Source organism: Nelumbo lutea, chromosome 1, assembly GCF_056320005.1.
Source record: "Nelumbo lutea isolate HS-2025 chromosome 1, American lotus-T2T, whole genome shotgun sequence".
In the NCBI taxonomy this organism is placed as follows: Eukaryota; Viridiplantae; Streptophyta; class Magnoliopsida; order Proteales; family Nelumbonaceae; genus Nelumbo; species Nelumbo lutea.
This window is the reverse complement of record NC_142684.1, coordinates 186,100,850-186,122,619: the sequence shown is the minus strand read 5'-3', so window position 1 is coordinate 186,122,619 and position 21,770 is coordinate 186,100,850. Positions and strand designations below refer to the sequence as shown.

At 36.5% G+C, this 21,770-nt stretch overlaps 2 protein-coding genes across 3 annotated transcripts; one reads left to right on the top strand and one right to left on the bottom strand.

Moving 5' to 3' along the window:
* Window positions 1-3,052: 3,052 nt before the first annotated feature.
* LOC148879823 (heat shock protein 83) lies at window positions 3,053-6,344 on the top strand. The gene is made up of 4 exons (XM_088961531.1): window positions 3,053-3,786; window positions 3,887-4,028; window positions 4,153-4,433; window positions 4,559-6,344. Exons 1-4 carry the CDS (start codon window positions 3,649-3,651, stop codon window positions 6,107-6,109), a joined length of 2,112 nt encoding a protein of 703 aa, XP_088817657.1. The 5' UTR covers window positions 3,053-3,648; the 3' UTR covers window positions 6,110-6,344.
* A 6,404-nt stretch (window positions 6,345-12,748) lies between these two features.
* Window positions 12,749-15,143, bottom strand: LOC148879822 (tyrosine--tRNA ligase, chloroplastic/mitochondrial-like). 2 transcript variants are annotated; one of them, XM_088961529.1, is made up of 2 exons: window positions 14,390-14,542; window positions 12,749-14,275 (listed from the first exon to the last, which is right to left on the bottom strand). In XM_088961529.1, the coding sequence occupies exons 1-2, from the start codon at window positions 14,443-14,445 to the stop codon at window positions 12,844-12,846; spliced, it is 1,488 nt and encodes a 495-aa protein (XP_088817655.1). In that variant the 5' UTR covers window positions 14,446-14,542; the 3' UTR covers window positions 12,749-12,843. The 2 variants fall into 2 exon arrangements, with proteins under 2 accessions (XP_088817655.1, XP_088817654.1); XM_088961528.1 differs by having other exon boundaries at window positions 12,749-15,143.
* Window positions 15,144-21,770: the final 6,627 nt, after the last annotated feature.

Genomic DNA, 21,770 nt, shown 5'->3' with positions numbered 1-21,770 from the left:
TCGGTATATATATTTATATGTATATTTTGAATACATCTTTAATATATGTCACATGTTTACTATATACTATATAAATATATATATAACTATATACATATATTATATTTATAAATATAATATATTATATATCATTTATTATTTATAATATAATACTATACATATATTTATATAATATATTATAAATTTTAAAAACTAAATAGCCAAAGAACCGAATTAGTTAAAAACCGAAACCGACGGACCGGTTAAGCGGTTCAATTTACAAAAATTGTCCATGGTTTGGTTAACCGAACTGTGGACACCCCTAGCTTTAGCGGATAGGGCCAAAGCTAAATAACCCCTAATAAGCTAAATTTGGAAGTTATATGCTTATATGGTAAATATTATTATATAATATTTAAATAACAAATTTTATATTAATATATAGAAATGTTATATATATTTTTTATACTAGACTAGAATTAAATAAAATTTTTAATTTGTAAAAAATCATAGTTTTATAATTAACACGAGCCTCTTTATCAAGAGAAAATGTGCTAGCCTGAGCCCGAGCCCGACCAAACTATCATGCCTAGATATTGAGCCCAAGCCCAACCCTTATATAAAGCATGAAGCTTGAGCTTAAGCTTAAAGCCCGATCTGTACATGTCTTATTTTTAGTATACTTTTATAAAGTAATATGATATTAATTTAGTAATAATTTAATAAATTAATAAACTATTTTATATTTCGTAATAGTAAATTGATATTTATTAATAATTTAAGAAGCATATATATATATATATATTATTTATTATATATAACATAAGTACTTTTTTATATATGAAATAGCATTGGGCCGTGCTTATTTGAGAAAGCTCGAGCTCAAGCCTACGGGTCTGAAATTTTGTCAAAGCCTGGAAAATAATGGGTCAGGCCAATCCAGGCCGTAGGGTAACCTGGCCCATGAATAGGTCTAATTGTATATTTAAACAATTGTATACATAAAAAATCACACCAAATAAAAATTTAAACATCTTTTTTAATTTAAAAAAAAATGGACCTCTCATAGTTTGGCCTGTTCCATGGTCGGGCCTGTGTCGTGTCATGGGTTGTGCCAAACCGACACTTCAAATTATCTCAAGGGAGGGAGGCACAACCCAAGATGCCCCGTGGGCCTTCATGAGTGCGGGCCACATGCTGGTTGTGCCGTGCCGGCCTAGCATGGCCCGATTTATACCTTTACTTGAACTCGCTCAATACTAGGGACAGGGCTGGGAAATTTGAGGATTCTCCGTCCTTGATGAGGAGTGGGGTGCCTTGCCCCTAAACTCACCCGGCATTAGGGTGTGGTTGTCTTGCCCTGAACCCGCTTGACAGTGGGGTCTATGGGGCAGGGATAGGGATGGGGTGCCCTGCCTTGAACCCACCCCGTTGTCATTCCTATATAATTATTAATTATTAGTGAAATTAATAAAATGTTTGCTTTTTGTAATTATTTTTATTTATTTAAAATTAATCAAAATTTCATTTAAAAATAAAAAATAATACCAATTATTAAAATTACTACAATTTATTTGTAAAACAAGACCTGGCTTAGTCTTTGAGTTCATAAAAAAATGGAAATTAGAAAGTGGGAGCTTTAGTTTCTAAAAGGTGAGAACTTAGCTTTCTGGAAGAAGAGGACTTAGCCTTTCAGAAGATGAGAACTTAGCTTTTTGTAGCGTTTCCAATAGACGACGCCAATTGATGAATCAATTTTTGGCTAAGTATTTCGTCATTTGGTTTGCTTCCAAGTGGCCGACGACTCAGAGGCCGAAGTAGAGAACTTTTGTTGGATGAGGAACTGGATGCCGAGCTAGGGGCAAATTAGGTGCCGAGCTGGGGGCAAATTAGGTGCCGAGCTGGGCAGGTTAGGTACCGAACTGAATGGGCTGAGCTAGGTAGGTTAGGTGTTGAACTGACTGCTCCCTATTGGAGGATGATTTGACTTCCAGTCGGACGACGAGTTAGATGGATCTGCAAAACAAGATCAGAGAACCTGGGGTGGCTAGCCCGGTGAGGTCGCTCCGATGCTTAAGTTAGTAATCTGATGCGAGCTGAATAGTTTTGAGAGTGTAGAAAGCTAGAGGGCTAGAGAGCAGAAAAATCACACGTACCCTGTGTCATTGGGGTTAGTGCCTTTATATAGGCATTGTTTGGCGTAGGCTTCACGCACCACATCTGATATTCCGAGAGGTCGTGCCTTACCGGTCCGAAATCCTCGGAGGTAACCGCTATGCACGTTGACCATCCTCCGAAACATTCGGTACGCGTGCCAACTTCAGAGAAACCTGGGACACCATCATCTTGGCTAAGGCAAGTTGTTGCCTAAGTGGTTCCGGATGTCACCTAGTTGTTCCGAGATGCCATGTGTCACAATGCCATTGGGGGGCCAAATCCGCCTTCATCAATTTTTATTTATTTCAAGTTAATCAAAATTTCATTTAAAAATAATAAAAATTATACCAATTATTAAAATTACTACAAATTATTTGTAAAATTAAATTTATTAAAAATGTTTATTCATATTAAATTAATAGTAATTATTTTTTATAAATCAACATTAAATAAAAAATATAATTATTAAAGTTTTAAAAATTAATAATAAATTTGAATACTTTTACTTAAATAATAATAATTTTTTATTATTAGTTTAATATTAATTAATAATAAATAAAATTATTAAATCTTTTAGATTTTCCGTGTATCACATGAATCCCTTTTAATTATTAAAAAAAATTGATAAAATCAGCCCATATCAGAATTTTATAGCCTTAATATAGGGGGAATGCATATGAATTGATACCAAATTCACGGATAAGATGTGGTTTATAGGGGAGAGGGCTAGTAGTAGGGGGCTAGAATTCGAATTCTGCATCGTATGTATCTGTACTTATCCGTAATTTTTATATTTTTATATGAACATGTCAGTGAAATGAACCTATGTAACTTAAATAATTGTTGTTATTTTTAATTTTTTATTGTAAAGTGAAATTTCAGGAGATAATTGTCACTGGTTCTTTCGGTTCTAGACAATTAGGCATGTTCGTGCCCATTCGTTCCGTTTGCAGCTTTTCCTGTTGATTCGGGAGAGATCGCCATTCGTGCATTCGGGTAACCCCATTCAGTTACAGCGACCGTTTTGATTAGACGGCCTTAAGTGTCTCGTTGGGTCGTTCGCTTGACGTCCGTAACGAGAGCAGTTGGAGTCCGTCATCTCATCGGCTGATTAGTGTCTACTTCTATCCACGAAAAGTGGCACGCAAAGAACTTTCTGGATTGCCACAGCTGGTGGAACCTTCTGGATTTTAAACATGAAAAATCGTAGTTTAAGCTTCTGGCAAAAAGGAGATGTAAAAATCAATCAAAAACCATGAAATAGCAAAATAGAAGATTCTGGAAGGCGGGAAACGAGACTTTCCATCCTCTCCTCGCAAGCTCATCGGAAGAAGAACCCAGAAACTCTCAGTTAGGAATATAAATACCTTTCCCTTGTGCTTTCTTTGCCCCCAGCTTGATCGAAATCAATTTCTCTGCGCATTCTTGCGAGCGAAACCCTACCTTCTTCTTCTCTCTTGATCGACGAGTTCTGTGTGTAATTGTCCGGGTTTAAGTTCCGTTGGCGGAGCCATGGCGGATGTCCAGATGGGCGATGCGGAGACTTTCGCATTCCAGGCCGAGATCAACCAGCTTCTCAGCCTGATCATCAATACATTCTACAGCAACAAAGAGATCTTTCTTCGAGAACTCATTAGCAATGCTTCTGATGTGAGTACATGGCTTCTTTCTTCGAACTTAGTTGCTACAAATTGTTTTTTTTTTTTTTTTGGTTTATAGTTCTGATTGCTAATGTGTTTGCTCGGTGCAGGCGTTGGATAAGGTCCGTTTCGAAAGTTTGACGGACAAGAGCAAACTTGATGCGCAGCCAGAGCTCTTCATTAGGCTTGTCCCTGACAAGGCTAACAAGACTCTTTCGATCATTGACAGTGGTATTGGGATGACCAAAGCAGGTAGGGAGGAGAGGAGTTCACAAATATGGTTAACTCTGTTACTGATTCTCTGTTTTTGCTGTTTAGAGGTTGATTTTGGCTTTTATATTGGTTCTAAATAAACCTAAATCGTTCGTTACGGCAGATCTGGTCAACAATCTGGGGACAATTGCGAGGTCCGGAACCAAAGAATTCATGGAGGCATTGCAAGCAGGGGCTGATGTGAGTATGATTGGACAGTTCGGTGTGGGGTTCTACTCGGCGTATCTCGTTGCGGAGAAGGTTATAGTGACCACCAAGCATAACGATGACGAGCAGTACATTTGGGAGTCACAAGCGGGTGGTTCCTTCACCGTCACCAGGGATGTTAACGGAGAGCAACTGGGTAGGGGAACTAAGATCACCCTCTTCCTCAAGGAAGACCAGGTATGTGTCTAGTCAAGAGATGATCAAATTATTCTCGAATCGAGTGATGAATTAGGGAACATTAATTTGTTGGGTCGTCTCTGGCTACACAAGTTAAAATAAAATTTGGTTGTATCCTTTTGCAGTTGGAGTACTTGGAAGAGAGGAGGTTGAAGGACCTCGTTAAGAAGCACTCTGAATTTATCAGCTACCCCATCTATCTCTGGACGGAGAAGACTACCGAGAAGGAGATCAGCGACGATGAAGACGAGGAAACCAAAAAAGAAGAGGAAGGGGATGTCGAAGATGTTGACGAGGAGAAAGAGACCAAGTCTAAGAAGAAGAAGGTTAAGGAGGTGTCCCACGAGTGGCAGTTGATCAACAAGCAGAAGCCTATCTGGCTGCGCAAGCCGGAGGAGATCACCAAGGATGAATACGCTTCCTTCTACAAAAGCCTGACCAACGACTGGGAGGACCACCTTTCTGTCAAGCACTTCTCTGTTGAGGGGCAGCTCGAGTTCAAGGCCATTCTCTTCGCCCCCAAGAGAGCCCCGTTCGACCTCTTTGACACGAGGAAGAAGATGAACAATATTAAGCTCTACGTCCGCAGGGTTTTCATCATGGACAACTGCGAGGAACTCATCCCCGAGTACCTCGGATTTGTGAAGGGTGTTGTCGATTCTGACGATCTGCCACTCAACATCTCTCGTGAAATGCTTCAACAAAACAAGATTCTTAAGGTCATCAGGAAGAATCTGGTGAAGAAGTGCATCGAAATGTTCACCGAGATAGCAGAGAACAAAGACGACTATGTCAAGTTCTACGAGGCATTCTCCAAGAACTTGAAGTTGGGTATCCATGAGGACAGCCAAAACAGGGCAAAGCTAGCTGATCTGCTCAGGTACCACTCTACAAAGAGTGGTGAAGAGATGACGAGCCTGAAGGACTACGTGACCAGAATGAAGGAGGGTCAGAAGGATATCTATTACATTACCGGTGAGAGCAAGAAAGCCGTTGAGAACTCTCCCTTCTTGGAGCGCCTCAAGAAGAAGGGGTATGAAGTGCTGTTCATGGTTGATGCCATTGATGAGTATGCAGTTGGGCAGTTGAAGGAGTATGATGGAAAGAAGCTCGTTTCGGCCACCAAGGAAGGATTGAAACTTGACGATGAGTCGGAGGAAGAAAAGAAGAAGAAAGAGGAGAAAAAGAAGTCGTTTGAGAACCTCTGCAAGACTATCAAGGAGATTTTGGGAGATAAGGTGGAGAAGGTTGTAGTATCAGACAGGATCGTCGATTCGCCCTGCTGCTTGGTTACAGGCGAGTATGGATGGACAGCGAACATGGAGAGGATCATGAAGGCACAAGCATTGAGGGACAGCAGCATGAGCTCTTACATGTCCAGCAAGAAAACAATGGAGATAAACCCCGATAATGGCATCATGGAGGAGCTGAGAAAGAGGGCTGAGGCTGACAAAAACGACAAGTCGGTCAAAGATCTTGTGCTTTTGCTCTTTGAAACCGCTCTGCTGACTTCCGGGTTCAGCCTCGACGATCCAAACACCTTTGCTTCGAGAATTCACAGGATGCTGAAATTGGGTCTGAGTATTGATGAGGAGGAGACAGGAGCAGATGACACTGATATGCCGCCACTGGAGGAGGATGGAAACGAGGAGAGCAAGATGGAGGAAGTCGATTAGGCCTCTTTACGACACGACTTGTGGATATGCGGGTGTGATTTTTCTATAAAAGCAAGCAATAGAGGTGGGGGTTCAGAGAGCAATAGGGTATACAACATCCTGTTAATGCAGTGGTTCTCTGTTTTTTGGGTCTAATTTGGGTCTTCTCTGTCTGTGACTTTTTTGTTCACTTGTTAAACCCCAAAGTCCAAACTTCTATTTTATATATAGTTTTCCGTTGATACAGATTTCTGGACTTCCTTGCGTCCTCCCTATCGTAATCTTGCTTAGTAAGACGGGCATATTTATGGATTCTTGTTCACCACACGTTTATTGATGAAGCCCTTGAAGAGAGAATCTTAGATGCTTTTAAGTTTACAGAGGGCTTGTAAACTTGCATTGCATGCTGGAGGATGGCCGTTGCAACTTGCAAGTGTGTAACTGTGTAAGTAGAACCATAATGGTACTATGGTTGGCGATTTACAATGGTGGTTGGGTGACGACAGCAACGACTCTTCTGATAAGCTTTTTATGTTTGAGTTGTGGGAAAGTAGCCTGTCTTCTGACAATTGTGTAACTGGTGAGGAAAGTAGCCTACGTTTGAGTTGTGGGACCTGGGATGAGGTTCATCATATGCCAGCGGACAACACCATCCCCATATAAAAATAAACTCACCTATTCAAAAATAAAATAACCTATTCAAGAGTAGATCAAAAGAATCTTTGGAACACATCTGAGAATAACAGCCAATCCACAATCATATCCATGTTTCAGCACAGATCTTTTCAATATTTCATTCTTTTGAAAAAATTCACTTTCCTTCCAAATCCCCCCATATAAATAGCAAATTAGATGCAAGTCAAAAATAATTTGCCTTTCTTCTTCCTTTATTTGCATGGCCAATCAGAAAGTTTCCCTTACGACTATATTGAAGCAACAATTGCACCCAAGACGATGAAAAGAAGAATCTCCACAGAAATGCTGTCTTACTGTAGAAAGTGAAAAAGGTGCCTGAAATCTACTCTCTCTACACATGCAGCATAACACTTCCCATTTGTAACCTCCTTTTCTTTAAATTGTCTGACATGAGAAATTGAGAATGTTGTCCAAAGTCCAAACCAACAGGGGCTTCTCCCCTTGGAGGAATAACCGAATAGGATTGCCTCAAACCCCCCTATATCAGACCTCTCCACCTGATTGCAAATCAAAGCCTTGCAAACATTGTATGACAGTGAATCTCCTATTTCTGTACTTCATCTCACATCTTTTATTCGTCCACACGAAAAATAATTAAAAGGTAAATCTTAATCGAGAAAACCTTATTGTCTCTAAAGTTTATGAAGTAAAGCAACTTCACCAGTTCAAAAAGAAGCATTGCCATAAGAAGAGCATCATGAAACCTCGAAGTTCACAAGTTTGTCCCAAGGATGTATAACAGAAAAGCACATTTCCCACATTGCTGAATTTGGATGTACATTCTAAAGCATAACTTTCTCAATATTGTTGCATAGTTTTTTTTGAGTTAGTGGACAAAATGATATATGCAGAAAATGACATAGACAATGAGTTCAGATCCTCTTAGAGAGCCAATCACAACCTGATACATCTCCTCCCAAGGTATTTTTATCATACACATTCCACTATCTAGGGGTCTGAAAGGAATAAGAAAAAAAAAAGAGGTAAAGGGTGCGAAGATGTGGGGCAAACTCTGAGGTAAAGGAAGTTGAATCCATACCTTTTTCTAGGTATATTAGTATATGTGGTCTTTAATTTCAGTGTCTAGCTGAAATTAAGTTGGGATCAAGGCTGAGTCTAATTGAGTTGATGGTTCCCTTACCACCATCAGGTTTAGGGTGTTGTTGCCTTGTTGGGTTCAGCTGTTGGTCAGTAATCTAAAAGTTCGGTTTATTCTCAACCAGACCAGTAAATGCCAGTACTCTTTTAGCTGTTGCAGTTTTGCAGGACTTTTTTTTTTGGTATTAAGGTAGATCCATCAAGTGGCCAGAATTATGTCTGTTCAGACCTTAAAAAACACATCAAAATGTGCTTGGAGAATCAGTACTGTAATAAGGCCTTATCATGATCAATTCCATGTTTGAGCTGGGCAAGAAACTAGATGAATGGAGTTCACTTTAGGATCATTGGCTGATGGAAAACACATGTTATCACATCGAATTTAAGACTTTCTCATACATAGACGACAGAATCCAGATCTGCTGCACTTTTCCTCCACACTTGCTGCATTATGTAATCAGCGTATGACAGTGACAGGTGTTCATGACTGTAAAACCCAGTTACTCTCACATGTACAGGTCTTTAACATGTGTAATGAAACACTTATGACACATTGATTGTTCAGTGAAACAAGTGCAGGAAAGCAGTAGTTCCTGGCTCTCTAGATCACATGACTTTCTTATACAATATCCACTTCTTTTTTTTTTTATTCTTCTTTTGATAGGTAGCTGAAGTGCTTTGTTGCTTTTTGTAAAGAATATGGCATAATGTGATATTTATTCCCAGACAGAAAACAAGTTATTATAGAACTTAAAATAAATAAAGTAGAAACTTTCATGGTCAAAATAATTCTCTAGGATGCTTTAGAAAGATATTCATCAAGCATAAAACAGTCATCACAAACTTTGATAAATTGGACCTTTCAAGGAAGATTCATTACAGAAAAATAAGTATCAAAATCTAGAAAGAACCACAGCATTCTTAGGCCATGTGGGAAAGAGAATCAACTGTATAATACTTTTGTGATATTTCATGGATGAAAACTAGGAAAATTTATTAATATTAGAAGAATATTACTCGCTAGCATTATTTGTTTGTACCAGTTTTTTAAACATCTTGGGTAAAGATGGTGTTCTCTCTGACACACACATAAACACACACACTAAAATAACAGACACACAGATGAAAGAACTTTGTTTTCACACTTTTTTGACACAGAAAGCGCACAGCAAGGTACCCAACTCTGTGAATGTGAATCACATTTCAGGGTTTAAGTTACTGGAAGTTAGAGTATTCTGATTAGAACCACAAACATCAATCTTCATTGTGAGGTGAAAGCAGGCCTCATGGTTAAGGTGCTTCAGACTTTAAATGTCCTAATTTTGCTTTGTGTTGGCTTCTTTAGTGTCAAAACAATACTTTGAGCAAAGGGAGAGACAACAAACAGATTCCTGGATTAGAGAACTCTGCTGATGGAACAATCACAGGCAGCCAATGGCCTGAAAAGCCTTGATCACTTGTCTTCAGTTTTCTGAATTTGGCAATAGCTGCTCTATAATGCAATTCAGATCCCGTGGTAGTACTTTGGGTATTATTATGCTTGTTCTGACTATCTAGGATAGTTTGTAATTTGTATGTGTAGGAGGGTACAAAAGGGATACCTCTTTTTGTATCCAGAAGTGGGTGGGTAACAACCTTTTTTATTGTGACTTTGCTGTACTCTACAATATATCTTTCTATCGCTCAATAAATTGTGATCCGTTACCCATCAAAAAAGGGAAAAGGTTCACCTGCATATAAGATCAATAAGGTTGATGAGAATTACTGCTTTAACTTTGGCTCATTAGATTGAATGATGTCTTAAGATCATTATTGCTTTGGCTATCTATATATCTGTTTTGTCCTTTCTTTTTTAAGGACTTTTTTGTGCTTTAGATTTTCAACCTATTATCATAAATAGATTCTTCTTATTTTATGTTTCTATCTTGGAAAAACTTGGGCTTTCAATAAGCCCAGGTTTACACCTTTATGGTGCAAATATCTCAATATCATTTGCTTTTCCTCTGCTTCATTGCTGGTCCTCTTTTTGTGCAATCGAAATTGAACCTCTGATTCTTATATTAAGTTTTCAAAGTGGTTAACAAAAATATCTAGTGACCTAAATATTCAATGATTGTAAAGTTTATTATGTCATTTTACTCATTACACTTTTCCAGTTCCTTAACAAGGTAAGATGTATTTGAGATATCCACCCAGTATTTCTTATCTAGTCTCCCCCTCCCCCACAATACACAGAATCTAATGGAAGAGGAAGAAATGAACAAGGCCCAAAAAAACTGTAAACATAAGAGAACATTTTCTCTAGGTCCCTTAAAAATCTATGGTGCCACTATACTTAATTAATGAATGTACAATATCCTTGGGAACTGTTTGAGATGCTGCATTATTAGTTTATATTCTTTGTAAGAAAAAAATATGATTTCAGGAGGATGAAATTGACAAGCTTATATTGTTTCAAATGAACATATAAATTGACAACTGAGAACCAGTTCCTCCAATAGGAATCATTCCACTTGGTGCTGGCAATGACCTGTCCAGGAGTTTTGGTTGAGTAAGAATTTACATTACATATGCCATGTGCTTTATGATATTAACCGTTTTACTGCCTTGTTGACTTCTGTTCTTGTGTATTTTTTCAGGGTGTAGGGATCAGAGTAAACAAATGTTAGGTGGCGTTTGATAACTCTGAAATTTGAAGTCTGAAAAGTTAAAGAGCTATTAGGGTAAATTGCAGATTAGTACCCTATACTTTGGGGTAATCTCATTTTAGTACCCAAATTTTAAAGCCAATGCAGTACCTGAACTTCTGAAAACTGTCAGTTTAGTCCAAAACCATTAACCGACGTTTAATGACATGTGAAAGGATACAAATACTCTGAGTGTCATCTAATTTTCTTTATGAACTAAATACACAAAAACTGTCAGTTCGGTCACTCAGGAGAGATGCTTTTCTATCGACTGAATGCCGCCTTGTCAAGAACTTGCACATCCTCTTATAGATGTTTTCTCACTTTTTTTCTGATATTCTTTTTTGTAAGGACTACACAATGGGGGGTAGCCCGTCGCCCCATCCCCCAACCCAGGTACAGGCGGGATTCGATCCCAAGTCTCCGCTACGAGCAGCAGGAGGCCTTATCAAACTGAATTTCGATGGTAGCAGCATAAGCAATCCGGGGCCTTCTGGAATAGGGAGAATAATAAGGGATGAAGCAGGAAATTTGTTGGCTATGTATTATGGTCCAATTGGGGTAGGAAGCTCTTTGAGGGCTGAGATTCTAGAAGCTATTAAAGGGATACAAAGGGCCAAAGAGCTGAATATTAAAAAGCTGATTATAGAAGGTGATTCTGAAATTGTGGTGAATTGGCTAACAAAAGGCAGTTCTATACTCTGGAGATACAACAATGAAAAGAGGAAATTCAAGTGGCTCACCAAGGACATGGAAATACATTGTACATGGATAAAGAGAACTGCAAATGCATTGGCAGATGGTTTAACTAAACAAGGGGTAAACAGGAATAATATGTTCTGGGCTGTTTTATAATTGTAATTGTAATTGCTTCATGGTCAGAATGTACCTTGGGTAGTTGGGAGTTAAGAATATTTAGCTCCCTCCTTTGTAACTCTGATCGTCTAATTCCTTATTAATAAAAGTTGCCTATTTATTTGTGGCTTCAACGGGCTAGACACCATGGAAAATGATGCTTTTAGTTTAAATATTAATAAAAAAAAAAGTGTGAGGTTCAACTTCAGCTTTCAAGTGAGTTGTTAAAGAATCAGAGATAGGGGCAGAACACGAAGTGTTACATAGGAATGATTTCCTAGGTTAATTACTTAATTATAAGAATCAATGCCAAACAGTACCCACATGTGCTGCTTTGTTATTTGCTGCAAATGAATTTAAGCTGCGTCTGTTCAAACTGCTTCTTGAGATGTCAATCACTGTTCAAACTGCTACTTGAGTTCTGGTGCAAACTTTTCTGTTGTCTTTGACCTGAAGTTGTCAATCACTGATTTCAAGGATGAACTTGCACCATATCTAGTTGCACAGAGAACAATTAACAAGCAAAACTTGTAGACAATTTCTAAGTTGGACTAGTCAGGTGAGTTCAAATCAAAGGGCAGGGACTGTTTGATAGCAGAAGCTAAAATGAAAACCACAAATTCAAAGAACAATATAACTAAAAAATACGAAGAGATTCCCACAATTCTCTTTACTTCACTCTATACATACAATTCCCATGAAACACAGAAGCAGATATGCTAAACAATCTAAACAAAATTTGACGTAGTAAACAAAAACAAAAAGAAAAGGGTTACAGAGAGTTGATGCGGTGAAAAAACTAGGTTGGCTGTATCTTTCTGGAAGGTTTCTGAGTCCCTTAGGTATAACCACAAAATTCATCAAGGCCTGAATTTGACTAAAATGTTTGTAAAGCTTTTAGCATTCTCTTGGATGTATTGAGAGGAACCCAAGTAGGGAAGACAAATTCATATATATATATATATATATATATATATATATATATTATATATATTTTATACCAGATGCCTTGTAACCATTAGTTGCTAAAGAAGGATTCTTGTGCTGATCTTAATGTTCACTACCAAAATAAATAAATAAAATTATTATCTTTTTGGGCTTGGAAGCGTCCTATACTCCTATTGCAGTCCTGTAACTTCAGTAATCACAGAATGGAGAATGTGATGTTTATCTGATATTACCCAATTAACCAAAGCTACCTTACTTCCTATTCTCCTGGTGCTTATGAGGTAAAGTAAACATCCCTAAAAGAAACTCTCAATGTTTCTGTTTCTCTCTTCTTTCCTATCGAAGCAAGCATACTTAAGGGTTTTAATATCACATATGATGAATCTAGAGATTTGTATTGGAGAGAAAAAAAGGTTAAAGACACAAAAATAATAAATGAAATACAGCATTTATGCTAAAAGCTCTTAAGATTCAAGATATTCTTACGACCATCTTGTTCTTTTTCCCAGCAGATAATAATAGTACTTTCCCATCAACAATATCTCCCACCTCAATTGTCTTCCCCTCACTCTCAACTCTACTATTGTTCAAGTAAAGGCCCCCTTGCTTCAGTAGGCGTCGAGCAGCTGACTTACTCTCAAGCAAACCTGTGGAAACAGAGAGGTCAACAAGAGAAGCATTCAACACCTGGTCATAAGCTAAAGTGCAGCAAGGAACATCCTCGGCAATCCCTTCAATGGTCTTCCAATTCAACCTGGTCTCATCTCCAGGCCTCAATGCTTCTGTTGCCTTCAAGGCCTCCAATAGGCCCTCTTCACCATGGACAAAACGGGTCACTTCTTCTGCAAGCCTTCTCTGAGCTGAATTGGGAACATATCCTGGCTTCCTCATCCCTTCTTCCAACTCTCTGATCTCCTCCATACTCAGGAAAGTTAGAATCTTTAGAAATCTCACCACATCCACATCTGGGACAGAGAAAAAGTACTGGTAGAACTTGTAAGGAGATAACATTGAGGGCGACAGCCAGATGGCACCACTCTCGGATTTCCCAAACTTAGTTCCATCACTCTTTAATAGAAGAGGAAACGTCAAGCCGTAGGCTCCTTCTACCTGAAGAATTTTTCGAATCAGTTCAGTTCCAGCAGTTATATTACCCCATTGATCACTTCCCCCAATTTGAACGTTAACTCCCTCGTTTTCGAATAAGTATAAAAAATCATAGCCCTGCAACAACTGATACGTGAACTCTGTGTAGCTCATTCCTTGTTCCGATTCCAACCTCTTTCTTACGCTCTCTTTAGCCATCATTGTTCCTACCCTGGCAAATCGACCAACTTTACCAAGAAAATCCAAAAACTTGACTTCCTTCCACCAATCATAATTATTCAAAATTACAAAAGAATCACCAACGTCCAGACCCAAGGTGGTGTTTTTCTCACTATCCACGTCCAAAATTGATCCTCCCTCAGAACTCGCTTTCAAATTTCTAATTTGATCACATCTGCCCAAAATTCTGGATATCGTATTGACAATGCCTGCAGTGTTCTTCTCTAGTATTTCAACATCCAGTTCAGGTCTTTCTACACTTTTTCCAGATGGGTCCCCAATCCTACCGGTGGCACCGCCGATTAAGGCCACAGCTTTGTGACCACATCTCTGAAACCACGACAGCACGATGATACCAAGCAAGTTTCCCAGGTGCAAACTCTCAGCAGTGGGATCGAAACCACAGTAGACCTTCAAAGGACTGAGATTAGGGTTTGAACAAACTGACCTGAGATTCTCGCTGGTGATCGATTCAAGAAGGCCCCTTTCTTCTAGAATTTCCACAACATTGGGTCGATTAGCAACAACTCCATCTTTGTTTTGCGTTTCAGCGGCTCTTTGTGAGGACTGAATGCATCTGATAGGGAAGAACAAGGTAGATTTTAGAGGCGTTCTGAGAAAAAAGCAACTATTGTTGCAGCGAGAGGGGAATGTGGAAGTTAGAGGGTGAATAGGGAATAAGAAAGAGAGCTTATTGTTACTGCAGTGAAAGACCCTCCTAGCAGCCATAGTTGCTGAGATTGCCATGTCATAAGCTGCAAGCCTGCAAGTCCAAGCTGTACAACTGCAAGCGGTCTTTCTCCCAACCTTGTGAGGGAGTACAGACAGGAGGGATTCAGGGAGAAGGTCTACAAGGTAGCAGTTATAGGAGGAATAACAACCAACAACCACTAAGAAGTTTACACGTACACATGGAAGACTATCCAGCTAAAGTTCTACTTGTTTGCGTTTTTTTCTTGGCGAACAGTTCAAAAGTAATAAGTAAGCATGACTCAAGCTTTTCTTTTTCTTTTTTTTTTAATTTTAACCAATGAAAAGCGGATATTTCTGTTACACAGATAATGTCGTCGGTATCTCAATGCAGATTGCAGAGGTTATCTGTTTTTATAGGATCAAGGCGAAGGGATACATCATACATGGGCCTTGCATAAATTGTTGTGTTGGTGTTCAGGGATTAAAAATGCTGGTTCTTGGAGTTCAATGATTGCAGCATCAGCCATCGGGCATCAGCATATGAAATTAATGAGAATCCACATCTAACCTTCTTTTTCAGAAAATAATGAAAAAAATTGGGTGTTCAGTGTTCATTAGCCCACTGTAGTCGCCTTTGATCTTTCATCTTTCTGCATTTGTTGACTAGACCTTCCAGTTCTTCAACAGCTTAGACAAACAAAATAGCATTCAGCCAAACACCGAGAATTTCGCTTGCATGGTTAAGATGCTGGGGAGTCTAGGGTCGCTAGATGAGGCATTCGATTTTATAGATAGCCCATGATTTTGTATCCGCCCGGCGGACGATACTTGAGCTGTGTCAGGCGTGGCACGGTCGTGTAGGTCGTGTCAGGCATGATACAACCGTATGGGCGGTGTGGGCCAGGGGTTTGAGGTCCATGGGCCAGCACGCTGTGCTACCTATGGCCCACGTGCTGGCACACTTGTATGGCCTTCCCCGCAGCATGCCACGAAAAGGCCCAATATGACTCGGCCCACGGGCCCACAATAGATTGAGTGCAGCCCATCCGAAAAAACTAGTAGTTGGGGCCTTTAGGGGACCCCTGCAAATGGTTAGTTTCAACTTTTCTAGAGGTTTTTTATAAAAATACCTATCAATCAACAACCATAAGCCTATAAATAGTTATATATGGGGGGTCTTTATGTATTTTGGCGAAGAAAAGATAATAATGCCCCTTCAACAGCTATATCCTATAATATAACAAAGTTTGGGGGCATTTGGGTAAAGTGATAAATGACTTTATAATGACCAGAATATCCCTCTCAACAATTAAAAAATGACTAATTTTTAGGGTATTTGTGCAATTGAATTATTTTCAATTATTATAAATGGCCATTTCCTCCACTATTTTCATCACACCAATTCATCAATTCTAAATTCTCTTATCAATTCTTTATTCTCATTATTTCACTCTCTCTCAATCTCTCATCTCATATTGTCATGGTGACATACACTTAGCAATTTAGGAGCTACAAAGCCTTTGAGGCTTCAATCGTTGAAATCAAGTTGAGATTCTGATTCAGTCGCCGTGTAAGTGCAATTAAATTAATTTTTACCTTTTTAGAATTAAAAAAAAAAATGACCAACTCATCCTCTTGAAACCAATTCCCCAATAGTAAGTTCACTAGCCCGATTTGAAAAGTATTTAAAATAGAGGAGGTTGAGGGGAAAGAAAAAAGAGTTGTTTGTCAAAAGTATAGGATTGACCTTAGTTTCAATAACAAGGATGGCATTGGCCACTTAGGCAGACATTTACTCCAAGAGAAACAAGAAAAAGACATATTTTAGAGATTTGTTGGATTCTAAGGATAAACTATAAGACAAACAAGGGTATGGCACTACTACACCTGATGAAGCAGACGATTGAATTCAAGAGATGGGAGTAGTTTTTTTTTTCAATTTTATTTAAGTTATTTGTTATTTTCTCAATAATGTAATTTTTTATTTTCAATTTGTAATTTTTTTTATATTTTAAATGAAAATTTTTCTATTTTTCCAATTTCTTGCACAATTTGTATTTTTGTAAGTATTTTTTCATTTCTTTCTTAAATTTTTTATTTTTTTCAATTTATTTCCAAAGGAAAATTAAGTATTTTAGCTTTACTTAACAAAAAAATTAAAAAAATAAAATCAAAATGTCAAAAAACAAAACAAAAAAAAAGTTTGGGCCTTTTTGGCCCGATTCCACCCAGACCCAAGGCCTGGTCTGTAGCTTGCCTGACCTAAACCTGTGGCACAGCACGACACAACATGGGCCCGTGCAGGCTCGGGCCGTGAGCCATGCCGAGTAGACCCCCCAAAATATCTTAGAGGGAGGCATGACCTACATTTTGCGTGGGCCGTGTCGTGTTGGCCCAACACGGTCCGTTTTACAGCTCTATATCTATATAGAAAATCAACATGTTTATTGATAAAGCTTATTAAAGTATCATATTTTAATTAGAAACTCATTAAGTTTAAGCCTCATTGAAGCTATCTTTAGTTCATCATATTGATAAAGCCTATCCAAGTCATTTCTATTTTCATTTTATTAATAAAATAATATATTTGATCATTTTTATTTTACTAATCTATATATTATATAGTAAAATTGGTCTGTCCATGTCAGCATACCTCTCCTTTGAGAGAACCTATTTATTTATTTATTTTCTTCATTCTTTGCATTTTTTCTTATTTTCTTTTGTTTTAAAAATATAAAACAGTAATTATTGCTTATATTGATTAGATTAATAAAGCTACACACTATTAGAGAGACACCTTTGGATTTTCCAAGAGGCCTCTTATTTTAATGCATGCTATTGTTACATTTAATAAAGGCATTTAAGAGAGAGAGAGAGAGACCTTTGGGTTTAGAGAGAGAGAGAGAATAGTAATAATATCAATAGGTTCATGTTAAATAATAAAAAAAATATTAATTTAAAAATTCACTAAACTTTGACTAAAAATAAATATTAACAAAACTTAGTAAATATTAAAAATGTGTTTCAATTCCACTTAAAAATCATACTTAACAAACGCTAATAAAAATAAGAAATTTAAAAATAAGAAATATTAATTGATAGTTTTAAACTTTTAATAATATTATTAGATAATTTATGAGTTGAGACCTTTATTGTGCATAATGAACTCATTAGAATGATAAAAATTAATGAAAATTTAAAATGCAGAACCCATTTTATTAACAGTATTTAATTACGAAAGTTATTGAATAACAATGAAAAATACCAACAATTAATTACAAATAAGAAATTTAAATATTATTAGAGAACTTTGTATTAATGCATTTTTAATAATTAATGATTTTTATGAGTTGAGACCTTTATTGTGCATAATGAACTCAAACATGTTAGTTATATGCAAAAAATATTGAATAATAATGAAAAATACCAACAATTAATTATAAATCCAGAAAATTCTGAAAAACCTAAACATAATTAAAATACTAAAAATGATTAAAAATATTGAAAATTAACAATATTTTATATTAATAAGGGTATTTACTGAAAATAATTAATAGTATTTTATTATTAAATAATATAAAAAGATATTAAAATAATATCGAATCTAGAAATTATTGATAAATATTGAAAATTAGTTGTATTTTTATTAACTATGGCATTTATGTAGTTATTTAATTTATTTTTACCGAAAGCAAATGCAAATTGATTTTGTAGTAAAGAATATGCGAAAACAAATGCTGAAAATACTGAAAATTGTTGAAAAATACTCATATGCTAAAATTATTGAATAATAATGAAAAAACACCAAAAATTAATTAAAAATCCAAAAACTCCGAAAAACCTAAAGCTTAATTAAAATACTAAAAATAATTAAATTAATTGTATTTTATTGCAAAAAATACTGAATAATAATGAAAAAATATGCGTTTTCATTATTAATAGTAATATAGTTAACGATAATTTTTAACTATAATTAATAGTAATTATAATTTAAGCTATAAATAGTAGAAAATTACATTTAATTACCAAAAAGTTTATATTTAATTACCAAAAAATTACATTTAATTAGTTTTAGCCAAGAAATTAGAAATATTTATGAAAATATGATAATTTCCAGAAATTACTGTATTTTAAATAAATATAGTAATTTAATCATTACAATATTTTAATAGCTAACAATATTTTAATAATTAATAAAAAGTAATAAATTGTTTATAACTTAGGCAACTATTAGATCTATAAATTTGCAGGCTCAAGAAACTATTTTCTTTTGACTTAGGTCTAGTTGAGATATGCACCATGCCCACACATTATCAGGGATAATCAGATTCGAAGTCTAATTTGGTATCAAACTTTTGGAGTCCAATGATGACTTTAGTAGATAGAGCCCAAGTTAAATAACCCCTAATAAGCTCAGCTTTGAAGTTATATGCATATATGGTAAATATTATTATATAATATTTAAATAACAAATTTTATATTAATATATAGAAATGTCATATATATTGTTATACTAGAGTAGAATTAAATAACAATTTTAATTTGTAAAAAATCATAGTTTTATAATTAACAAGGGCCTCTTTATCAACAAAAAATGTGCAAACTCGAGCCCGAACCCGATTCGACCATCGGGCCTAGATCTTGAGCCCAAGCCCAACCCTTATATAAAGCATAAAGCTCGAGCCCAAAGCCCGATCTGTACACAAAATGCCTTATTTTTAGTACACTTTCATAAACTAATATTATATTAATTTAGTAATAATTTAATAAATTAATAAACTAATTTATATTTCCTAATAGTAAACTAATTTATAACATAAGTACTCTTTTATATATGTAATAGTATCGGGCTGGGCTTATTTGAAAAAGCTCAAGCTCAAGCCCATCGACCCGAAATTTTGTCAAAGCTTGAAAAATAATGGGTCAGGCCGGGCCGGGCCATTAGGCTACTTGGCCTATGGATAGGTCTAATTGTATATATAAACAATTGCATACATAAAAAATCATATGAAATAAAAATTTACACATCATTTTCAATTTTTTCTTAAATGGACCTCTTATAGCTTGGCCTGATCCGTGGCCTGGCCTGACCCAATGCTAGACCCATGGACCAGCTTGGCCCACGGCATGGCACGGGCCCATGCAGACTCAGGCCGTGGGCCGTGCCTAACTGACCCCCAAAATTATTCCAAGGGAGGGAGGCACGACCCAGGATGCGCCGTGGGCCAGCACTACATAACCCACACTTAGTGCGGGCCACATGCGGGTTGTGTTGTGCCGGCCCAACATGACCCGATTTACACATTTTCTTGAACTCACCCAATATTGGGGACGGGGCGGGAAAATTTGAGGATTCCCCATCCTTGATGAGGAGTGGGGTGCCTTGCCCCTAAACTCGCTCAACATTAGGGAATTTCTGTAAATCAACATTAAATGAAAAATACAATTATTAAAATTTTAAATATTAACAATAACTTTGAATACTTTTAGTTATTTGGCAACAAATTTTGATTATTAATTTAATATTAATTAATCATAAATAAAATTATTAAAATTTTCAGATTTTCCGTGCATTGCATGGGTCCCCGCTAGTTGTATAAAATACCTGAATGCAATCGAGTTTGATAATAGATAAAGTCGATTCAAGTTCAAATTGCTGAAACCTCCCCTGAAGTTTCTGGTTATTGTTGAAACTTTCCCTGAAGTTGATGACACTTGCAAGTAGAACCCCTCTAATATAATTTTCTAAAAAAGGCTTGAAAATGTCCAGAATACCCATGTAATTATTTTTAACAAAAATGTTTGTTTTCTAAATTTTCTCTTCATTTGAATCACTACTCTAAAAAAATTACAATCTCTTTTCTGAAATTGATTTATTTTTCAAATTTATTCTTCATATCAACCACTCAAAATAAATCTGCAATTTTAAATTCTCTTTGTTTTTAGTGTTCATAAATTTTGTATTGTTTTTTCTTATAAAAATCAACTTAAATAGTAATTGCATAGGTACTTTAGACATTTTCATGCCTTTTTTCAAAAGATTCTATCAGAGTATATTAAAAAGATAAGAGGAGAGGAGGTAATTAAAATTACTAAACTTGAAGGAAGATTTCAGCAACTGTCAAAAACTCAAAAACTCTAAGGAGAGGTTTCAACAGTTTACTAAAAAATAATTACCATTCCTTAATTTGCTTTTTCTAGTAAATATAAATACGTGCCTTTAAGATCGACAAAGGAATCTGCTATATCGTATGCATCATTGTCCATCTTGAGCAATTTGCGACTTCGGTAACTCCATTGTTGCAGCCATAGGCCCATAGTAGCCGCCTCTGGTAGTCTGGTGCAAAAAGCTCTCCTACATATTTACTCGGTTGTTGATGTGATCAAAAGGTTTGGTTCTAGGAACTATGCAGTATCAGATGGAAGTGCGATGCAAGCTACAGTTCTTAAAGGATGTCAACGAGGTCACTATATCAGTGTTCATCTTAATCTTTAAGAGAAATTGATCTTTGATGAGCCAGAGACGTATTTTTAGGGCACCCCTTCCTGCCCATTTAGTATCATAGTCGAACCAGTGAATCATTCCTCACTCTAAAACATAATCCAAAGCACCCCTTCTGCCCATTTAGCATCATATTCGACCAATGAATCTATTTCCTCACTTTGAAATATAATTCAAAGCACCCCTTCTTCCGTCCATTTGGCATCATAGCCAATCAGTGAATCCATAGGTTTTTTCACTCTCTGCAAAACGATATTTGCCTTCTTTGTTATATCAACTAACACATTCCCATAGATGCATAGTTCACACTTCACACTGTTTTTAACCTTCCATCCTTTTGATCTAATCCATATTTCACACCATTACCCCTTCATTCTCAAATGTGCTTGGAAAACACCATAGAAGATTGGAAGAGATCGGTTTTCTAGGGTTTCAGTTGAGATTGGGAAGTTTGAAGAAGATCAACAATGTCCTCAAAATGGAAGGGTAAACTTGGAACTACATATGTGTAGGCAGTTTTTGAAAGTTTAGGATATATACAAATAGTTTTCTTAAATCTCATGTATTTACAAGTAATTATACCCTTTTTTCTGTTAGAGGCTTAAATTAGGAAGAAGGATCAGAGATTGGCAACATCAATAAATTAGGAAGACAGTGTTAGAAGTTAGATCTCGAAGAAGGGTCACAACTGAAAGTGAAGAACCTCTTAGAATTCCGTAATTATTGCCATAAAAATAACAACTGCTCTCTCCGTGCAGGAAATGGAATCTACTCGTGCGAGTAGATTCACACCTAGAGCAACTCAGTAATTATTGTCATAAAAAGAACAATAATTACTGATTATTACAGTAATTTAATAAATATATAATTAGTGGTT

Excerpts from the sequence above, each read along its gene's own strand:
- LOC148879823 (XM_088961531.1), top strand. The coding sequence starts at position 3,649 with ATGGCGGATGTCCAGATGGGCGATGCGGAGACTTTCGCATTCCAGGCC. Across the intron at positions 4,029-4,152 it reads TATTGGGATGACCAAAGCAG|ATCTGGTCAACAATCTGGGG; the intron begins GTAGGGAGGAGA and ends TCGTTACGGCAG. Across the intron at positions 4,434-4,558 it reads TCTTCCTCAAGGAAGACCAG|TTGGAGTACTTGGAAGAGAG; the intron begins GTATGTGTCTAG and ends ATCCTTTTGCAG.
- LOC148879822 (XM_088961528.1), bottom strand. The coding sequence starts at position 14,445 with ATGGCAATCTCAGCAACTATGGCTGCTAGGAGGGTCTTTCACTGCAGT.